At 42.0% G+C, this 22,020-nt stretch overlaps 2 protein-coding genes across 10 annotated transcripts in view; one reads left to right on the top strand and one right to left on the bottom strand.

The window, feature by feature from the left end:
• The window catches only part of DDL (SMAD/FHA domain-containing protein), a 90,119-nt gene extending 84,027 nt beyond the window's left edge, over positions 1 to 6,092 (top strand). The window contains exons 7-12 of one of the 9 annotated variants that reach the window (XR_015543422.1): positions 3,664 to 3,778; positions 3,892 to 3,939; positions 4,046 to 4,091; positions 4,397 to 4,467; positions 4,670 to 4,770; positions 5,168 to 5,612. Coding sequence is in view for 6 of the 9 variants with exons in the window: in XM_087396375.1 (XP_087252501.1) it covers positions 3,664 to 3,778; positions 3,892 to 3,939; positions 4,046 to 4,092; positions 4,670 to 4,854 (395 nt within the window). In the remaining 3 variants the exon portion in view is untranslated. Of the gene's footprint in view, positions 1 to 3,663; positions 3,779 to 3,891; positions 3,940 to 4,045; positions 4,093 to 4,396; positions 4,468 to 4,669; positions 5,613 to 5,775 lie in introns of those variants that run through there. The other 8 variants (XR_015543423.1, XM_087396379.1, XM_087396377.1 and 5 more) reach the window with 8 other exon arrangements.
• A 12,378-nt stretch (positions 6,093 to 18,470) lies between these two features.
• On the bottom strand, positions 18,471 to 21,677 carry LOC147885404 (uncharacterized). The gene is made up of 5 exons (XM_087396688.1): positions 20,150 to 21,677; positions 19,925 to 20,031; positions 19,685 to 19,817; positions 19,375 to 19,569; positions 18,471 to 19,170 (listed from the first exon to the last, which is right to left on the bottom strand). The coding sequence occupies exons 1-5, from the start codon at positions 20,435 to 20,437 to the stop codon at positions 18,901 to 18,903; spliced, it is 993 nt and encodes a 330-aa protein (XP_087252814.1). The 5' UTR covers positions 20,438 to 21,677; the 3' UTR covers positions 18,471 to 18,900.
• Between the last annotated feature and the right edge of the window lie 343 nt (positions 21,678 to 22,020).

Here is a 22,020-nt window from a genome sequence, read left to right as displayed (position 1 = left end):
TCTGTTGGTTTTAATTTTCGGCTCTCATATGCTATTGGATGTCCATCTTGCATTAAGTACAGCTCCAATTCCATATCCACTAGCATCGGTTACAACTATAAAGAATGGTCTAGAAAAATCGGGTAATTGCAACACAGGAGCTTGTGTGAGAGCTTCTTTCAAAGCTGTAAAAGATTTATCTTGACGCTCAGTCCATAAGAAATGCTGAGCTTTTCTAAGAAGGTCTGTCAATGGGTGTGCAATGTATGCAAAATTTTTGACGAACTTTCTATAAAAGCTACGCAATCCCAAGAACGATCTTAATTCATGTATGTCTCAGGGTTTAGGCCATGTGACTATGCACTCGATCTTCTTTGGATCTACTCGAATCCCATCGACGGATATAATGTGACCCAAATACTCTATCTGATCTTGAAAGAAACTGCTCTTTTCAGGATTTATGTACAATTGATTTTCTTTCAAGAGTGAAAAGACTAGCTTCAGATGTTTCTTATGCTCCTCAACATCTCTGCTAAACACCAAAATATCATCGAAAAATACTACCACACAATCTTGGCGTTTAAGAAAGATTCGGTTCATCATTCTACTAAAAGTAGCTGGAGCATTAGTTAGCCCAAAAGGCATAACTAGAAACTCATAATGTCCCGTTTGAGTTCTAAAGGCAGTCTTGTATATATCCTCTTCAACCATACGAACTTGATGATAGGCAGGTTTGAGATCTATCTTATTAAAGACCTTGGCAGATTTGAGATCTATCTTATTGAAGACCTTGGCCCCTTTCAATTTATCCAAAAGATTATAAGTCCTAGGGATTGGATATTTGTTCTTCACTGTGATTTTGTTTAGTGCACATTCGATAGGTTCCATTTTTCTTTTTGACTAATAAGACAGGTGCTCCATAAGGAGAACTGCTGGGTCTTATCAATCCTCTCTCTATCAATTCCTCTACTTGCTTTTGAATTTCCTTTTGTTCTAACTGATTGACTCTATAAGGAGCTTTGCAAGGTGGAGTATTGCTCGGTAAGATTTCTATCCTATCATCTTCAGGTCGAGAACATGGTAGTCCAGGCGGTAAATCCTCTAAGAAACAATCAGAAAATTGAGAAAGAAACTTTTGGTGTGTAGGCTTAGTGTTTGGCTGAGTAGCTGTTACCGTATTCACCAAAATTAGATATGTCATCTCACGTTTTCTAATTGCTCTTTTGGCTTGTGTGTGGTTGAGTAAAGGACTGATCTCAGGTTTCATTGAGCTTTTCAGACATATTTCTTGTCTGTCCTTCTCAATCCACATTTGATGTGAATCATAATCTATCTTAGGATTGTATTGATGTCTCCATGGCATTCCTAAGATGATGTCCACTCCCTGTAGGAGTGCCACTAGAAAGTCTCGTGTATCCTTGTAGGGTTTGATTGAGATTTCAAGATTCTTGACTTCTCTAGTGCAATTGTATTTTGTTTTGGTAAAAGCAGCTTTAACCTTATAGTTAGATGGGAAAGACTCTAGGTTTAGCTTTGGTAAGGTTCTTTCCGAAAGGAAATCATGTGTACTACAATTGTATTTTATTTTGGTAAAAGCAGCTTTAACCTTATAGTTAGATGGGAAAGACTCTAGGTTTAGCTTTGCTAAGGTTCTTTCCGAAATGAAATCATGTGTACTACCATCGTCATGCAGAATAACAACCTCTTTGCCATTAATGAAACCTTTCATCTTTAAAAGAGCATGACAATTATACTTACCTCCCTCTTGATTGGCTGCTTTGTCGTCAATCATGCGCACTTTCGCCGTCTGGGTCTTCTTTCTTTCAGGACACACTGTGGCTATGTGTCCCAGCTTGTTGCATTTGAAACACCTTATTTCTTTCTTTGAAAAAGTCCCACCGTTCGGCTTCGAAGAAGAATCTGTCTTCTGTGGAAGAAAACCATTTGTAGATTTAAAGAAGTGCTTTTTATGAAATCTCTTTCTCTTATGGAAAGGTACATGCCATTCCATATCTTTTTCTTCTTTTGGGATCCCATTCTTTCTTTCACAATTCATTGCAAGAGAAATTGCTGAGCTCAGTGAGCGAGGATGAAACATGTCAGTATATGTGGAGATCGTTTCCTTATAAAATTGCCTGAAAGTATCCCATTGTTGTCTAGCTTTTGCTTTGAAATGTGAGGGAAGGAAATCTCTCTTGATGAGCTTTTGAAAAGACTTCGAAGATTTTGGTCGCCTTTTATTGTGCTTAGTGATGTTCCACCAAAGTGCGGCACTCTCTATTAAATGATTTGCAGCTTAGTGATGTTCCACCAAAGTGTTGCACTCTCTACTAAATGATTTGCAGCACATTTAATCTTATCTTTTTCAGAGAATTTCTCCCCCAAAAAATAATCATCTAGTTGACTGATCCAAGACAAGACAGTGCGTGCTTCTTTCTTTCCATCAAAATTTTGAAATGAGAAAGCTTTTCTACTATCTTACTCTTCTTCCTCGAATTTTGTGCTCTCAGTGTGGCTTTGATTGTCCTGATAATAGTATCATCGTCAGAATCATCGTCGGATAATCATTGTCCTGATAATTCTTTTCACACAAATTCACCACTTAATCAATTGGAGAAGAACACAATCACACCACAAAAACGACAGCAGATTGAGTACAATCTCCCCCGAGTATTTATGATATTTCATAAAAGCACCAAGGAGCCAAAATTATCCCTCTCATCCAAAAATGAGGGATTTGCTTTACATAGCCATCTTAGGTGCCAAAATGAATTATGTCCTCAACAAAATATTGCTCAAACTTGCAATAATAAAACAAATACAAAATTGGCCCGTGGCCATATGTAATGCGTTGTGCGACACCTCGATCGGTACCCTCGTACTAACTCCAATCGTCGCTATGAGTTCCATCACCTGTACTCAAGCGACCAATTACATTAGTTATTAACAATCGATCGAACGAATCACCGAATCAACCGATCCCAACATAACCGCGCTCAAAGCACAATAATCAAGCACAACACCAATAACACTAGTGACATCAGTATTAGCATGGAATCACCCGCAATACCGATCATCTAGCATGGCAAAACACAAGCTAGTCAGGTGTCCCCAACTAACCACACTAAGTATCCACTAGGACCCCCGCCGCATCCGGTGCGCTCCTATGGAGTACTTTGCCATAGCAAGATATATCAGAAATATAATTTCCGTAAGAGAGCGCGCCGCACGCACACACACACGCACCCACGCACGCTTTGTCTGGAACTCCACCAGAAAAAGGCTGTTAACGGTCAGGTATAGACAAAAATGACAATTTAAAGTAACAAGGTTGAAATTATCCAAGAGGAAAGATATTCTTGTGATTTGGATTGAGATACCAACCCTTGGCAGGGTGGCCATCTCATGTGTATATCTCAATGCAACCAGAAGCGTATCCCTGGAATGCAAATAAATGAGCGGGCGCGCACACACACACACACGCATGTGCGCGCACGCTTTGTCTGGAACTCCATTAGAAAAAAGGATGCAATGTTAGTGTTGCTGTATATGAGCTCGTGGTGCCCTAGTTGCACAATATAATTTTTGCATGTCAGCAGGGGTCTTTGCTTTGTATTTTTTAATCTCGATGGTGCGTAAAATACACAGGTCCATATTCTGATTTTAGCCTGCCTGTACCTTCAGAACCTTTGTACATTCATCGGCAAAGTTGCTATTTATTTGGTCGAGAAAGGAGGGTTGTTGATGTTCCAACTGATCATCCTTCATGTAGCAAGCAACATGCTGTCATTCAATACAGGTATGAAGCATTTGCGGCAGAAAACTTTTCAAATTGCCTGGATTGTGGAAATGCTTTTCTTGGAACATGCCAAGATTTTTATTTCTTGTGTCTGGTCGCATTGGTTAATGCAGACTTATAGAAAAGTCTGGACTGGATGGTACTGCCTCAAGTGAAGTTAGGTAATCTCATCCTTTGCTGTTATGATTTGCTTGGCTAAACACGGTTGGCAGAGGATCAATACTGGAGATAAGGTACTAACCTTTTAATGTTACATCTGTCTGACAGGCCTTATCTCATGGATCTTGGGAGCACGAATGGCACATTCATAAATGTAAGATTTATTTCCTCCATCATGCATCAGGGATTGCTTATCTTTAAGAGGTTGGCTGTGCAAGCCTAACCAAAATGTTAAGTCTGTAATAATGCCTTTACAGCAAGTGTGGACCAGGTTGTGAGAAGTAGATTATACGAACATGCTCTTTGTCAAGAGAGAATTGCTACATAGCTTTTTGGCAGTTTCAACTTTAGAAGGTGTTTTGATTTAGGTGCTACATACACATTTATAATCATAGATCTGTATACTCTTATGATGTTTAAGCAGGTGAAATTGACTTTATTGTCTTCATATGAATGCAGGGTGAACGCATTGAACTTGAACGTTATTATGAATTGTTTGAACAGGACACTATCAAGTTTGGCAACAGTAGGTATGTGTATTAGACAAGTATTCCAAACAATGCAGGCCTGTGCCCACGTGTGACAGTCCGTACTTTCACACATAGCTTGGGTTTTGGCAAGTGGGAAGCATGGTCAACTCATACTAAATCTTCTTGAGCTGAACAATGCATTAGGTGCTTTCAAATATGCTGTTGCCGTAGTATTCATTTACTAATTTGTCTTCTTTTCCAGCCGGGAGTATGTGCTCCTCCATGAGCATTCAGCAGGTTGAGGGACAAATACGATCAACTTTCTACAGAGCTTTAAGTTTCGATCTTGATGCTAGTTTGGAGGTTGGATATCACTCTTGTGCATTAAGTTGGCTCTCATATTTACTGGTTACAGTACCTGATAGAAAGCTGTGTACAGCATCTTGAGTTGGCTCATAATATCAGGACAGCTGTATGGCCATGCTAGCTTGTTTGCATAGCAGCTCCAAATTTCCTGACATACTTTCTAGTAACGTGCTCCTTTTGGTGGTCTTTACATGAAAGCAACTCTTATACATTTGGTTTAATTGTTGATCTGCAAGGCTTCTAGGTTTTTGATATGCTGCTTTGGTGACAGCGTTTTGCTACAAGTAGATTGACTCATTCTGTTTATGCCTCTAAATCAATATGTTTTTGTTAATTTTTTGAGAGAAGCTTGGTTTTAATCCCACTCTTGACAACTTTGTATGGTGTTTGCTAGCTTCAAAGTAGCTGTTGGGAACCCTTGTATACATCGCTCAAAGCAAGTGATCCAGGAGCAAACAGATGAAGGTGAATAAAATTTTCATGAAGGATTATGATCTGGGTGTATTTCTTTTTGTGCTGAGTATTGGAATGCCCAGGAGAAAACAGTTAAAGGTGCTAAGTTGGAATTGCGAAAAAATCAGGATGCAACATTCAAGATCAAAATTGGTCTTGCCTCACGTTTGGTTTTTTTCGAGAGGCTTCCATGACCTCCTGATAAGTTTAGGTTCTTAGAATGAAAGGTGTCTTAGGGAGGCTTTCAATATAAGAATTCTGAGGTTTCATTTTGTGAAATGTGTACTTGTTTTAGATGCCTTATGCAGTCCTGAGTTACAAATCAAATCGTGGATCATCAGTAGTGTTTAGATGTTGTCCTCGAGCCTTCACTAGACTGATGTTTTGTCATGCTTTCAATATAAGAATTCTGAGGTTTCATTTTGTGAAATGTGTACTTGTTTTAGATGCCTTATGCAGTCCTGAGTTACAAATCAAATCGTGGATCATCAGTAGTGTTTAGATGTTGTCCTCGAGCCTTCACTAGACTGATGTTTTGTTATGTTGCAGATAGATTGGCATTTGGCTTTTCAGTTGATTGGTTTTAGACTACAATAATTATAAATCATGAGCATGGGGTCTGCAAATGCAACCGAATGTTGTGTGAAGTGGATGCAACCATTGTATGATCTTCAGACCTACAGTGATTACTATGGATTTGATTGTATGAATCATTGTCCTTTGGCATATCGTGGTTACAAAAGTGGTTACAAAAGTCGGTCTTATGTTAGAAGGATGGAACCATGAAGACCATGGAACACACAATATGGTATCTTAGGACCCAATATGGTCATGACATTAGCTATTGGAAACTAGTAATTATTTTGAACAAGTATGTAGTCATATTTGGTATAGCTATTGGAAACTAGTAATTATTTTGAACTAGTATGAAGTTATGAATCTTGCTTTTTTAGTAGTCAAAATAGGCTTGAGATTATTAAAATTCCTCGAGGTAGCACTTTTGCAAGGTGATTATGATGAGAGTCAATGACTGAGTGCTAGCAATAGTTTAACAAGCTGTAGTGCCTTGATGTGCGAGCTTCTCATAGTTTCCTTTTCATCTCCCCAACTAAGGTTCCTAATGTATAGCTAACTATGTACTGCAGCTTAACAAGTTGTAGTGCCTTGATATGTGAGGTTTGCGTAGCTTGCTCTCTTTCCTTCTAATCTCCCAAACTAAGCTTTCTAACCGCCTTGTATGAGTAAAGGATGAATCCTAGTTAGCCTCCTTTACTGAAATGCAAGAGGCATATTACTAGTTTGGTCTAGATTAAGAAAGCATAAATCCTAAATTAAACGGCATTTATTGTTTTTTAGAGCAAAGCTTACTAGTTCATGACTCCTTTAGCGGCAAAAAGTGCAAGTTTAGATTCTACAATGGTTGCTAGTGCCACAATTGAGGGATTTGGAGCTTAGAGTTAGGTCAAGTGCGATTCTTAATAAAAACGAGCTTTTTGTATGTGCATTCGCCCTCCATTTGTACGTCATTAACCTATGAATGTCATGAGTCTATAGGGCTCTAGTTGTCTAGCCCATACAATTTATAAACTCAATATTAAAGTTATCAACATGTCATGCTTTAGTTGATTGGCTTTGTAAGCCACATTAATCAATGTAAGGTTGAGTACATGGTCATTGACCATGACTCAAAAGACCAGTCGTGGTTATTGACCATGACTCAAAAGACCATTGCACAACCTTACAAAATAGGATCAAACTACCAATCATGGATGTTTTTTATTATTGCCACACCCGCAGAATTATCCTAGTGTGCTTTGGTTAATGTAAGTGTGCTTTTTAAACCAAATACTTATGTCATGCATGGATGTGTCTATGTATGGATCTAAACATGTATGGATGCACACGCGTAGGTACGGATGTGTATGTCTGGATCACTCATGTATACCTAAAAATTGTCAAATTGTATGCTCGTAAGAGCATTGGATGTATATTACCATCCTCATAAAACATTTTCTAATGCACTTGAAGCTTTGAAGCCAACAACCCCACTTGGTTCATCTACCAATCTTTAAAACATGGTTGTGTGATGTTCAATGTAAAAGGATCGCTTATAGAAGCGATCCTTTTGGTGGAACAACTCATTTAGTTCATGTCTAGAGGAATAATGAAGTTGCAAGGTTTGCGAAGAGGAAATTCCCTCAAAAGTTCAAAGAGCAACTTTGAAGGGGGTGGCTGGTTGTTGGTTTTGGGGCATATTCCAAGCGTTGATGTTCTTCCTTTAGCTCTCAATCTAATGTTTGAGACTCATGATTGCTTTCAGGATTCCTAGAGCTTTTTCAAAATGGTGACTACCCGTGTTTGTGTCATTTTTTTCAAAGCTCCCTTTCTTCATTTTGCATTTCTAGCTCTTTGTTGCGTACGTAATGTTGATACTCAAGACGTGATATCTCCTTTAGCTCTAAGGAATATGGTTGCACATTATATTACTTCATTTGGGCTTTCATATCTTGGTGGCCAACATTATTTGGGAAAACAAAGACAACTTATAGTAATTGCAAAACAAAAGCATGACTACTCACAATTATGTTAACTCAAACCAGTACGCAAAATATTGAGATGCTTGATTTATCATGGCAAAGACCAGTGATAACGATCACAAAAGCTTTAAAAATGGCCAATCCATGTACTACAAGAATCTTTTGGTTGCTCATCCAAAGGTTTGCATGCCTCCAGATAGAAAAAATATATTGCGCATCATAAAGGTCATATGGGATTAGAGAAACATTTTAACTCAAAAGGGATTGGCTAGCGCGGTTTTGCGATTTGTTTGTAGTGCCATTGTTGCCATCTGCTTCATGGGGATTGTTGCTAGAAATGCGTTTTTGGATAAAGTAATGTTAAAATTTTTGGGGCCATGGAATCCCTAAGATGCGATGGCCTCACGATTAAATTATATTATGCTTATTGGGATCAACTCAAGGATATGATTCTTTACGTGGTTAACCATTATTGGGAGATTCAATTCCTTCCCTCTTCATGGAAAGAGGGACTGGTAAAGTTGGTCCAAAAAAAGAAACTGTATGAAACCCTTGTTGATTAGAACCCCATAACTTTAATGCATGTTATCACTAAAATCTTTGTCAATCAATTGAATAGTGTTTTTTATGCACGTTAAATCCAGCCTAGTATCTACATGGTAATATTGTGAATGTGCATATAGGCATTGAATATGCTTCCTTCACATGATTAACCATTGTTGAAAGATTCAACTCCAACCGTCTTGATGAAAAGATCAAACGGTAAAGTTAGTCCCAAGTTATCAACTAAATGACATGGGTTTATATCTCAAATGCCAAAAATGATGCATTTCAAGTGTTATGTCTATTTAAGAGAATGATAAAGGAGAAGCTTGGGTGTTATATAAAGCACTTTCATATGGACAATGATGGAGAATGGTCTCTTGTAGATCTACTTCCCAACAAAACTCTGTTGTGGAAGGGAAGAATAGGGTGATTGGTGACGTGGCTAGAAGCATGATGGAATTTTTTGTTTAAAGAAGTCACCTCAGTCACTTTGAAAATCTAAGGGGAGTAGACCATCAACCAATCAGAATTGCACCTACTCAAGCAGTGAATATCCTCTTAGGGAGATCATGGTGGCACAAGTTTGAAATTCGAGTTGATTATCAAAACCATCCAAGTTCATTTCTTGGCTTAGAAGTGATTTGATAAGAGTTGAGAGGATTCAAGTCAAGCCCCCCCATCAGGACATAGTACTAGTATGAACATATGCTTCCCTCATGACGTGTCTTCATCCGTCCCTATCTCCAATACACAAGAGGAGAACCGCATTGAGCATCTTCCTAGGTCATTTTCCTAGGTAGTCTTACCAGCAGTTAGCGGAGGAGTTTGGGATTCAATTCCACCAATTAGGATTCATGAGCTAGGTATTCAGTTTCTTCATATCAAGATTCATGAGCAAGGTATACAACAGTCATCCACCTTTAGCATATTGCGAAGTCCTTTCCATATGCTAGTTCACGTTTCAACAGAAGGGGATGTTACAGGCATCCTCAGTCAGTGGCATGTTGAACTACTACACTAGCAGACAGCCATGCCAGTAGTCCATAAAGGCTACCATGTAGTCAGCCACATCAGCTCCACGCAAGTTTCCACATAGATAGCCACATCAGTAGCTACATTGCCATGCACGCAACTACATCGACATAGAGTAGCGTCTGCAGCTACATCTGCCACATCACCCAATGTCAACAAGTGCAATGTCAGTAATGCCACGTTAGTAGTGCCATGTGGCACTCTACCACATGAAAGTTTGAGATTCCAATATCAACAAATCCAATTGAGCAAGGACGGGGATCTGGTCGATGCAAGACCAACCCTAGTCGGTCCATTCTAGGGTCCAAGGCGCCCATAAAAGGTAGCCTTTGGCCCTCATTCATGTAATTGGACAGGAACAATTAGGGTTATACATCAATCCCCTCCTATCAACACATAGTTCAACAATACGGGTTTAGTCTCTCCATACAATATTTTCCATTACTCTTTCGTGTGAGTGTTCATCTGCTCTATACAGTGCGTTTGAATTCTTTAGAACTAAAGGAGATCTAACGTTTGAAGTATCAATTACATGTTCTTAACCAAGAGCTAGAAATCTAGAAAGAAGAATAGGAGTTTTAAAAACCGCACATAAGCAATGTAGAGTCACCATTTTCAAAAAGCACTAAGCAACTTGTAAGCAGTTGCAAGTCCTCGACATTGGATTGGGAGCCAAAGAAAGATTATCACCTTTTGGATCTACTTCAGTACCAACAAATAGCCATCCCCAATTTGGAGTTACTCTTGAAAGTTTTGTGGGAATACTCGTATTGACAAAAACCTAATATCAGATTTGTTCCACCACCGATACTAAAGATGCAAAGCACAAAAGCTAGTACCGGGAAATTCAGTGGAGTAAGCCTAAATAAAACCCTAAGAGTCATTTTGGTTAATCTAACACTAAATGGTTAGTTTCATACTAGATGGGTTAGTTAGTTTAAGACTAAATGGGTTGGCAAGCATCTAACGCCTATGTTCATGTGCACAAGGATGAACGAAAAAATGCCACTAAGATGCGTCCCACATTGGAGGTCACTTGAGTCCTCTTTCAGCACATGTTCTCCTCAGGTTGAGGTTGTACATGGGAAAATCAAGATGTTGATATTTATTTGTAGGGCTTGGTTCAAGGCGATGTGAGGCAAAAGGTATAAAGAGACTATTCGGAGTAGTTTACCCTAGGTGTGGACAATAGATAGTGTGAAGGCTGTTCGGAGTAGTTTGACCAAGGATGTTCAAAGTAATGTTCCAAGGCGTGGACAAGCATAGGAGTCAACATCTGTTGGGGAAGGTAGCAAGGTAGCCTCTTCGTCTTTCCCACACCTAGGTTTAACAAAGGTGTGTGAGGATTGAAGTAGTTCCATGGGACTCCGTGTATGAGTAACAAACTAAGCCCACTGGAAGTTGGACATGAAGTTGTGATTCATTCACAAAGGGCTCTGGGAAAGTGCGGAGGGATTCACGAGAGATCTTGAGCATGCATAGAGCTCCATCCATTGGAATGCAAACCACAAGGATGCATTTTTGGAAGAATTACAAGATCGGGAGGAGAGCGATTCCAAGGTGCATTATGCTATGGTATGTACCATTTTAAAAGAGGTCTCTCTAGTGGTGCAGACCTTAACAGACATCTCGGAGGTGTGGTCCAACCTGGGGATCTCTATGCAAGGGTTTCATCCACAAGGGTTGTCAATCTGTAGGGACAACTCTACGGTCTAGAATTCCCTAAAGGTAGTCTTAATGCAAGTGAAGGTCATCCCTGACCAGTTTTTGGCTTCATTAACCTCGTCTTAGTTGGCTACCTTGATTCTCACCAAACTCCCACCAGAATATGAGATGGTCATTGCGATGCCAGGTTGTGACAAGTCCCTTGGATTTGATGACCTATGCTCCCTTCTTCTTGAGATGGAATCCATTCTTGAGATGGCAAGTTGAAGAAGTCCTTAGATAACTGAGGCATACACAGTAGTTTCAATGAAAGGAAGGCAGAGGTGCTATGCATGTGAGAAGAGAGGGCATTTGGGCAAGGATTATCAATCCAAGAACAAAACTAAGGACCAGGACACAAAGTCAGAGTCATGTATAAACCAGTCTAGGACTTTTGATGCAATTGTTGCCCAGGGTCTCTAAATTGCCCCTATCTATGGGCCTTTCCAACTTGGATGTCTCTTGCCTGCTACCAGCTTTCTTATGGGCTATACCAGCTTTCCGACAATAAGGAAGGTCTTCCCCCACTTGTCACAGTCAGAGAAATTGTGTTGAAAAGAGAGAGGGCTGATTTTCGATACTATCATTTGGAAGTCTGGCAGGTGAGGCAAGAGTGTGGAGATGTGGACTAGACATGTTCAAAGTTTAGTGCTTGACGTCGTACAAACTATGGACACGGTGTCTTCCACAATTCATAATTTGAGGTTCCTAGACGTGGTGTGTTCAGCGGATGATATTGAGATCATCATTCCCTTTTGGAAATTCAGTGCATACAAGTATGGGAAATCAAAGTCGAGATGTCTTTTTGTGTTGAGATGGCATTATGTTTCGAGGATCCGGGCTAGCAGGTGCTCTCTCTAAGGTGAATCCAGCATTTGTGGTGCTAGAGGGTCTATGGTTATATCTTCATTGACATTCTTCTTCACATCATTTGTACATCATGAGTTGCAAAGAGGTGTTAGAGATTGAGGCATCACATGTGTAATGAGAGAGGGCATCTTTGTAGGTGCGCCCACTCAAAGTGAGGAGTAAACACACATTCTAAGAGGGGCCAGTTACTTGAGCATATTGGCCAGGGTAAAGGGTTGAATTCAGACTTGTTCCTTGCCTGTTTTAGGCTCGCTGGTCCATGGAGGGTAATGTGATCCATGGTCAGGGTTGAGTTAGGGCCTACTTTGGGCTTACCCGACCTGTCAAGTTGGGCAGGGATATTTAGAAAGTGCAACCCTGTTGCCAAACAAGGAAGAGGTTTTTGAGAAAGACATCAAAGCAATGGAGAGTTCCCCTCAGCAAACACCCCTGAGTTCCAAGGCATTGGTACACAACAGATCCAACAACATTGTTACTTAGTTCTCACCCCCATCGAACTCCATGCAATGGGCAGATAGTTTATTGTTGCCACGTACAACCTCGCTTGGGACACCGAGTTCATTAAGGGAATAAAAACTGCACAGACGTGCTACTTTATGTAGCACGCTTGTTACTGGGGCAGTCACAAGAAGCACTTGTAGACAGTGTCCATGAACACCTTGTAGAAGAAGACAAGGTTAGAAAACACCGCGACATGACCTCCTCGGGGCAGGTTCAACCGCACAGGCCTTGCCTTTGGAGAAGATTGAAGTATCTTTGGCACTTCAGAAATCCTCCAATTCGAGAGCCTTAATGCACGACTGTCTGATGCGCATTTTCGAAAAAGCTTGCTACAACGTTTACACTTACTTATTGGAATGAAGTAGGTCCAGTTGAAACAGTGGAGATCGGCCCACGTAACACAAAGGCTCGCTATGGGCTATTTGTGAACAACCGTTGATGTCCTCCTACTATCACACCATTTTTTCCACTCCTGAGAAAGAGGAGGTACAACACATGGACAAAGGAACACGAAGCAAAGCTCATTGAGCTACTGTGTAGCTCTCCTGACCTTGCTACAACGGAGGTGGCCTCACACTATAACAAGGAGCATCCTCATGGGCGGGTACTCTTTACACGCCATTCGCGACACAATTTAAGAGATTGTGGGCAACAATGAAGCCACTCAACCACAACCGATGGAAGCAGGCATATCGGTTGGTGATGCGACAAAACAAGCGGGACAAGCAAGTCCTGATGATGTGTGATGCTCAAGCGGGCTCGAAAAAGGAAGAGAACCAATACAATTACTCATGCCTCATACAAGAAGAAAGTGGAGGACACTCCAAGCTTCTCCTGGCATGTTGCGGCACTTTAACAGTCTCTGCAAAGCTCCACAGAATAAGCCCACTGACCGAATCTCTTTTTGAAAATGTAGGAGTCCAATTTAGTGAGGCATTGCGAAACGAGTGCTGCATTTGCTCCAATTGCTTAAACCAAGTACGGAAGCAAAGAATGCACAAGTGTTGGTCAAAAAACATAGCTATTGCATCAAAAATGCCTGACACAAACACTTTGAATCGAATCGAAGAAAGGCTGGTGGCAATAAGGATACCGTTCGCACAACTTAGAGAACTGACATACGAAGGTCAATATGGACTACATGGGAGTGTGGTTAATGTCTTCGCAGATGCTGATAAAGCACAGTGTGTGTTGCCACGATTTCTTTTTGACAACGTAACAATTCTGGTTGCAATCAAATGGAGGCTATAATACTCCCACAACTACATGAGTGGGCTTTTTCACCCCACCACAACAATGCGCGCAATGCATGAGCTTCTATAAACACCACTTTATCAGCAAAAGAATGTTCGAATCAACCCACTTTGGTTGGTATTCATATCTGCATTGCAAGAAAAACATGAATTGACCAAAAACGGCCATGAAGCAACATACACTTCCTTCTCTAGAAGACGACATAGAAACAAACACTCTGTTGCATGGTTTATACACAAGCCAATGGGTTGTCGATTTCCAACACAAACCAATAGTTGTAGAACCTCAGAAGGATTCTTGCCACCACTGAGCATGTTCAAAGACAAGCACTACGAAGAACTAGCATTCCCAATGTTGTTCTTTGGCCAGCCACATTAGTACAACATTCTTTGCAAAGTGGGAGCTAATGAATGAGAATAGGTGGTTTGCTACTTCCATAGAGACCTTGTTCTTCAAGACAATAGAGGTTCTTGTCCGATAAGTGCTTTCATCATCATTGGTACGCATGCGCAAAGGACAACTGAGGGGGGCAACACTGTAAGCAAAAGATGCATTGGTTGATACAAACACTGAATGGCTGTTGTAGTCAAGGATTGGTTACTGGTGACTTCACATGCTTGTGTAAATTTGTGGATTATAAGCACCGTCTAAAGAGGGAGTTGTTAGCAATGGTTCGGCAGATCGGCCCACCCACACTTTTTTGTCCTTTTTTTGACTATCGAGAGATTATGGCAACCTTTGCTACAATGTCTATCGAAACTACGAGACCCCCAACGACAACACTCATTCAAAGGGACACAAAATGATACATAACAACAATATTATGTCCACAGATTCTAGGCTACGAAATCTCTGTTGAAAAAAGATGACAATCCTAGAATTGATCATTGACTTCTTCTTCATTATGGAATTCCAGAATAAAGGGAGCCAACATGATCATGGGTTTATTGACAAGTACATCACGACAAACTCATTGCTCCTAGATCTTCTAGAGAAAGCCATTCAAAGCCATAGGCATCGAAAGATGTGCAAGAAACGAAGCACGGCTTGCATATTCGGTTTCCCACGACCATCCATGATGAGGACATGAATTCTAGAGCTGCCCCGAAGCAGTGAGGACCTAACCTCGTACAAGGTGAAATTAAAACAAATATCATGGTTTCTCATGTAGCCTTCTACGTTGACACTCGACTTTGATGCATTGTGGCGAGAAATTGGGATGTCAAATGATGAGTACATACTTGCATTGCAAAGTGGGATCACCCAACCAGTAATGTTCTTGAGGAGGGAACCCAAGGATCTATACACCAGCAACTTCAACCCTACAGTCTCCAAGCTATGGTAAGCAAATACAGACATCCAATTTGTCTTGAACCCTCATGGGGCAGCATCATTTTTGCACATCATAGATCACCAAGAACGATAAAGAAACAAGCAGTGCCATCTGAGACGCTCCCATATCAAGCATGCAAACCAATGAGCCGACAAATGAGCGCATCAAAAAGGTTGGCAGCACCATACTAAACATGCAACACATCAGTGCACAACAGGCTGCTTACCCGTGCCTATCACTACTGCTCACAAGTGCAACAAGGCAGTTCTACTACATAAACACGAGTGCCTTTGGTGAATGCACACTATTACTAAAAAGATGAGCACAACTAAAGCAAATAGACCCTCACAGTACCAACATTTTCTTTGACAACCTTGTGACAAAGTATCTCCAAAGCAAGGGCGACCTTGGTCATATATGCCAATGAGCACACGATTCCCAATGCTAAAAAACATCCAAGAAAGCGAGGCAAAATTATACGCTTCAATAATAATAGCAAAAGCAAAGACCCCGAAAACCACTACAGAACTCTACATGCTCTACTTGCCTTTCCAGTAAGAAAAGCACAGCCTCTGATGATAATCCTGACTTGGCATGATATGTACAACTCACATGCAACAACAATCGAATCAAACCGCACAATGTTTGACAAGATATCATCGTGCCCATTGTTCTTTGCCAGAGCAATGTTTCCACTATGAGCTCCACATCTAACTCCACCGTAAGTGCTATGCCCAATGAACAATTCGATCTTGCAATAAAAATGAACCTCAAAATGAAACGGCAGTGACACATCACAAGGATAACAATACAAGGTAGGTTTCCTTCTCAACTGTAAGTTCTACGCCGTGCTCCGTGACTTGGACAACCAACAAAGAGCCATCCTGGAGGATATCCTCCTTAAGAAAAGGTTACAACCACAAAGGAGGTTCCATCTATTTCACTCAGGGGATGTAGGAATAGGAAAGACATTCATGCTAATGCTATTTGCACAAGCGCTACTTCAATTCTACTCACACAACGAAACATCCAATGTGGACCTCCCGAGAGTACTGCTTCTAGCCTACACCGAAAGAGCGACACACGCAATCCATGGCATGACCATACACTCGGCATTGTATCTTCTACTCTTGACATCCGGACACACTGAGAAGCTCCAAACACTCTCTACCTTACATAAAGACATGGAGCTCATGGTCATTGACAAGATCCACTCGTGGGAGTTAATATGTTCATTGCTGCAAACATGCGCTTGTGAGGGATCAAGCACAACCATGACAAACCCTTTAGCGGCATTGACGTACTTTTATGTGGTGACCTGTACCAAGCCAACCCTATGAAAGACTTCTGGATAATCCTTGAGAGATGCACTGCGTCCACACTGCTCAAGTCCTTCTGGAGATCAAACGTGTTGTATTACCAACTAGACACTCCCATGCGGTAAAGCAAGGATTTCTTTGCCTTACTAAATAAAATTAGGGTTGGGACGCAAACTGATTCTGGACTCAAACTTCCAAACAAAGCCCACCTATGAGAACCACCCATTAAGCATACTATGCCACACCTTTTCTATACAAACGCTTCAAAAGACAAGCACAATGACTACGTCTTCGACATGTTCGACACATAACTGCATATTTTGAAAGCCATAGATATTAGACACAAAACATGCAGTAAAGCCATAAACATCCCTACAAACCCAAGAATGACAATTGGACTACATAAAGAACTCCGGCTCAAGCCAAGGATGATTGTCGAAGTTTGTTCTGGAAACCTTGATATTAGTGATGGCATAGTGAACGGTGCAAACGGCATCTTCAAAAGCACCAACAACGAATCGAATTCACTAATCATTTGAATGGAGATGACCCTCGCATGAAAGCAACGGCACACTTTAATAACAGGTTCTTGTACAAAGATGAAACACCACTACAATGAATGCCCATTCTACTAGTCATCCGCCATGAGTTCCAAGATGGAAGAAATCAACTAAACACTGTTGCGCGCAAGCAATTCCCCATTCAACCCTCAACTGGACGTAGTGTACACCATTCCCAAGGCCTAACAATGGAATCCATGGTATTCAATCCGTCAAACATCAAAACGCCCAACCTTGTTTACGCTGCTCTTTCTTGTGTGGGTGACCCTTCAACCTCTTCCTCTTGTCCAAGTTAGAACACAAACACGTCAAAGTTGGTCGACCCCATGGTGCAACAAGAGGTCGAACGACTACGAGCAGATTGCAAGCGGGGATTTGACCACACCAACTTCACTACCAAGATGCCCAAAAAAACAAACCTTGCAATATTTGAACACAAGGTCATTAACTTACATTTTTCGCTGCGAGAGCATGCTCGCTTCAACAATCCTGTCTTCAAGAGACACGGCACACCAGAATACATTTGGTACACATGCTAACATTTTTAAGAACAACTGGGATCGCGTTTCTTCCATTGACGACCAGGAAATGTGGGGAACGAAGCATTTCCCACTCACAAAATGGCTAGCGAGCTCCACCCCCTCACCATTTTCTGAGCCAGAAATGCCTTCTCCCCCACTTTTCCTACTCCTTCAGACCTGGACAGCCTACGCCCAAATCCTTCCTTTTCCTTATACAATGCCCAAAGCACTCCAGTTCCTCAGGAAAATGAAGTTTATTGAGTAACACGAAGTTACTTTCGCCGAGTGTTCTTGATCGGAACAGCGAAGACAGCAACATTGTTGGAGCACAATTGGCAGAGGAACGGATAGTGATTGAAACATTGCCAACTATCTAGTGTAACGACTCAGCAGCGCATAGGACCATACTTCACACATCCAGGCTTCAAACTCTTAAGTTCAATTTGTTGAGGGGTTCCTTCCCATAAACAACGTAAGCACCTTCAAATTCTTAGGACTAGTTCTGTCCCCGTGCTTATGCCACGTGGAGGGCCTCAGCTTGCAAGGAAGAGCGATGCCATTGCTCGCCCCTTCTCTATTATATAGAGATAGAAAAGAGAAGGATGTCATTGGCACCATCTGGAGTAATGGAGTAATAATCGTGCAGAGAGTAGGAGATCCACGCTTCTCGTCTCTAGCGTAGGTAACTAAAACAGTTTTTCGTCCCATAATGAATTTAATCAAAAGAAACTGTTTCCGATTTCCCATATCTCTGTTCTCTCTCTGTGCATGCTATAGAAATGTGAAGCACATATTTGAAGGAAAACGATGGAATGTCATACGGTCCCCCTGCCATAGGCTGAAGTGAAAATATTAATTTGCAGATACTGTAAGACTCGCAAAGATAATTTGACACCGTTTTTAAGCAGGCGGGACGTTTTTTGGTTGGACGAAGGCAAAGCTCAAAGGGGAAAGGCGATTTGTGAGATAGACGGATCAATTGTAGAACCCCCCGAGTGAGCAAAGGAGAGAGAAACATAAATTTTAGACACAGAGAGAGAGAAAGGGAGAGAAACATAAATTTTAAGGGCCTCCAAAATATATGAACAATACAACAAAAGTTTGAATTTGTTTCTGTGTCTTCCATAGAGGCAATCATCAAACAGGAGCAACAACATTATTCAAGAAACATAAAACGCGTTCATCTTGACAGGAGAACACGCGTACGTCCAATAGACCAAGAATTGTAATGAAAATCGAGTCATAAAGTTGAAAGGCAATTTCATACAAACTACCGCCTAGTATAAATTGAGCAATCCCTAGAGACTAAGAGCTACAAAGGAACCTTCCCTATTGACGAGGCTTAAGATCAATTACGAAGAGCTGCAAGAACGGTGAACCCAGGCATAGAACACCTTGCTGCTGCATGATGTCCCTACAGGAGTGTATGGCATACTTAACATTCTCGAAACATAAGCTGCTAGAATGTCTTGTTCGAAGCATAAATTACATCACGCCTCAAGTTGCAACACATGTAACACGCAAAACAGCTGAGGCAGTACGTGGCGGAAGTTGTCTTTGGCAGAACTGTTCCCACTTCTCTTGCTCAGATTCAAGATTAGGTATGTCGATCGAGCTCTCGTAACATGCACACTGTTGATAGGCCTCTCGAATATCCATGACTAGCTGACGGGCAGCTTCTCGCGCCTCTGGAAGCTGATCATTTAGCTGGGAAGCTCCTATTCGAATCAATGTCTCCAAACCGAAATCTTTGATGCCTTTGACACCCTGTAATGAGCAGGCGCAGAACCAATATAGAACCAGAAGCCTCATAATAACGTAGAACTTATCGATTCCCGTAGTCACAGATACCAAACTTCTTCAATTCCCATTGTTACAAATATCGAACTTCTTCAACACAATCAGTGCCACAGGTCGATGTGATTTATCACACCTATTCTAGGCCAGTAGCAAAGAGATTTGGATACTTACCAGCCTTGATACGCTTCTGCAGACACACATGGAAGCTTTGGCTCTCACTCGAGGATTGCGGTGCCCAATGTATGGCTGTAACTTTTGCAGCAGAGGATTGGGAGAAATAGAGGTGGTCATTCCTACCAAAGCCTTTTCTGCCTCCTCACAAACAAACCTTTTGTCTTGAGATGCCTTCAACAGCAGCTGCAACAACTGCGAAAAGTACGCAACGAATTGAATGTACTCACAAGACATTTCATAAACCCGTACGACATCGTATCGAGTAGACATTTCCAAAATACCGGGAAAGATTTACAAACTGTCCTACCAGAGGATCCAAAGAATCTAGCATCTGATCTTGGTAAGCCTTGAAAAGATCTGCAGAGGCCATGATAGCAGTCTTGCACAGAGCGCTCCTTGGATTTTTCATAGCTTTAATGGTCAAAAGAATGACCGAATCTCTGCGTAAAGAGATCCTTGATTCAGTTGTCTAATCCAAAAATGTGGGATTTTGAACTTTTTCAAAGCCATTCGCTTGCATCTGCAGGAAACGAATGACAACACTTACAGAATGTGAAGCATGGAAGATGCGTGAAAAATGGCAATTTGGCGAGAATGATTCAAAGCTTCACATACTGAAATCCAGTCCTTGGAATCGAGACGTTCCAACAATGTCTGCACGCAACAACTGTGTGAGAGATATAATAAGAAACACTAGCCAGCCAAATTGCTTGTCTTTGCCAAGCAAGGGTAGCGTCCAGAAATTTGACAATGAAAGAAAGTCAACACTCACATCTACAAGTAGACTCGCATCGTCCTCAAGAGGCTTGAGGTCCTCCGAAAGAGTGTACTCCGTTTCTGGAGAAGCCGGCTCGGCCGGCTTAACAACAGCATCCATGTCATTGACTAAAAACCGTGCCGCCAAGGGAAACTGCTTCTGCTGCTGTCGATTGAGCTTTGTACCGGCGTCCAAATTCTCATCACTCGCAGGTGCGAGAAGGACCTTCATCTGCGCTTCCCTCGAGGCTTTCCGCTCTCTAAACTGGGAAGAGCTAATGTTGTGCAGAACAGTCTCCGCCATGAAGACTCGCAATGAAGATTGAAGAGATAATGTGATCCGACTCAAGGCAACGGAGCAAAAGACAAAGCAGCGAGATTCCCAATGCCAAGGGTGATGCAGGTTGCAAAGTCACAATGTGTGCGGATGTGAGAAGGCATTCAGAAATAAGAGATGAGGTGCAAGATGGAGATAATAAAGGCAAGCCATGAAGGGATCAAGAGGCTTGGAACGCTACTTCAGATCTGGGGTCGCCTGAAGCTAAAGAGGGAGGAGGAGAGCTTCCACTGCCAAACAGTAGGGAGACGATCGGACGCAAATGCTGCAATGCAGGAGAAAAGAAGAAGAGATGCACAGAGCTACGAAGACGGTACACAGCGATAGGAGGGCGACAGAGATCTGAAGAACACACCAGTCCCCGCCGCGGAGGAGGATGAGGCAATAGCCGCTGCACTGCGGCTAAGACATGCAGATCGATCAGGGACCGTGCGAGGTCGACCGGCGCGAGCTTGGAGGTGAAAGAGCAAAGACGAAGGGAAAGAGAGGGACGCACGAAACCGGAAGGACTACAGAAGGAAAGGAGAGAGGAACCTGCGATTTTTGGTCCGTCGAGCTTCTTGTGGAAGCCTGCAGCTTCTGGCTGTGAAGGACGAAACGAAAAAGACGACAATGGTGAAAGAAGGGGAGATCGCGTGCTCGGACAAAAACCTGAATTCCACCTCCCTTCTGCCGCTGCTCTTCAATCAGCCAGGGTTGAGCGTTGAAAGTTGAAGCTCGCCCTGAATTTTGTTGAAGTCGGAGCTGCTTCCTGTCAAAGGGCGTGAGAGCGTTGAAGCAGGCTTGCTCTGAAGCGTGGAGGGCGACGGCGATTCCAAGAAAAGGAGCACAGCTTGAAGCTCTCTGTGCCGCTGCGGTTCAGGATTTCCTTGAACTTCAAACTTGTGAAGTAGAATATGATGCGTAATGCAGCTTCCTGTGAAGCGTCGAAAGACTACACGGTCGGTAGTCTGATCTGAAGCGTTGATGGAGCTCGCTGAGAAGTTGGGACCTCGACAAGCGTGGGAGATTTCATTTGAAGCGTTTGCACGATAGATAGACGAAGAGGATCTATGGAAAAACCTAGGTTTGGCGCCAGGTAGGCAGGACTCAGGATAGGGGAAGGGAAAGCTGCGGTGGAATGGAGCAACAACGTGGTGCTGGCACCACAATGTTGAGAGGGCGGCTAGCCGCACGAGAAGAGAGAGGAGAAAGATGAAGTGAAGAAGAAGCAGAGGAGGCAGGAGGGGAGGAGAGAGAGAACTGACTGACGGAGGACTCAGGAGGGCTGTCCACTCGACTCCTCTTCGTACGTCCAACCAAACACCAGCATTTTTAGTAGATGTGGGTAACAAACAACTACCTTCTCAAAACGAAGGCGATTCACCCGTGACCAATCTGAATGGACCCTACAGTTTCGCCTTGTCCCCCTTTTTTTTGGTGTAACATCGCTCTTTAAATTCGTTTAAGAAACACTTACGGTTCCCACATCAAATTTTTAATCTCCTTACTACCAACAATTCAAAATTTTGGGTATCATGTTTACTCTCTTTTTATTAATTAAAGTTCTT

This window comes from Dipteris shenzhenensis, chromosome 25 (assembly GCF_047967505.1).
Source record: "Dipteris shenzhenensis isolate YYH24624 ecotype China chromosome 25, Dip_SZ_1.0, whole genome shotgun sequence".
NCBI classification, from domain to species: Eukaryota; Viridiplantae; Streptophyta; class Polypodiopsida; order Gleicheniales; family Dipteridaceae; genus Dipteris; species Dipteris shenzhenensis.
The sequence above is the reverse complement of the archived record's forward strand: the minus strand, read 5'-3'. Positions and strand labels throughout refer to the sequence as shown.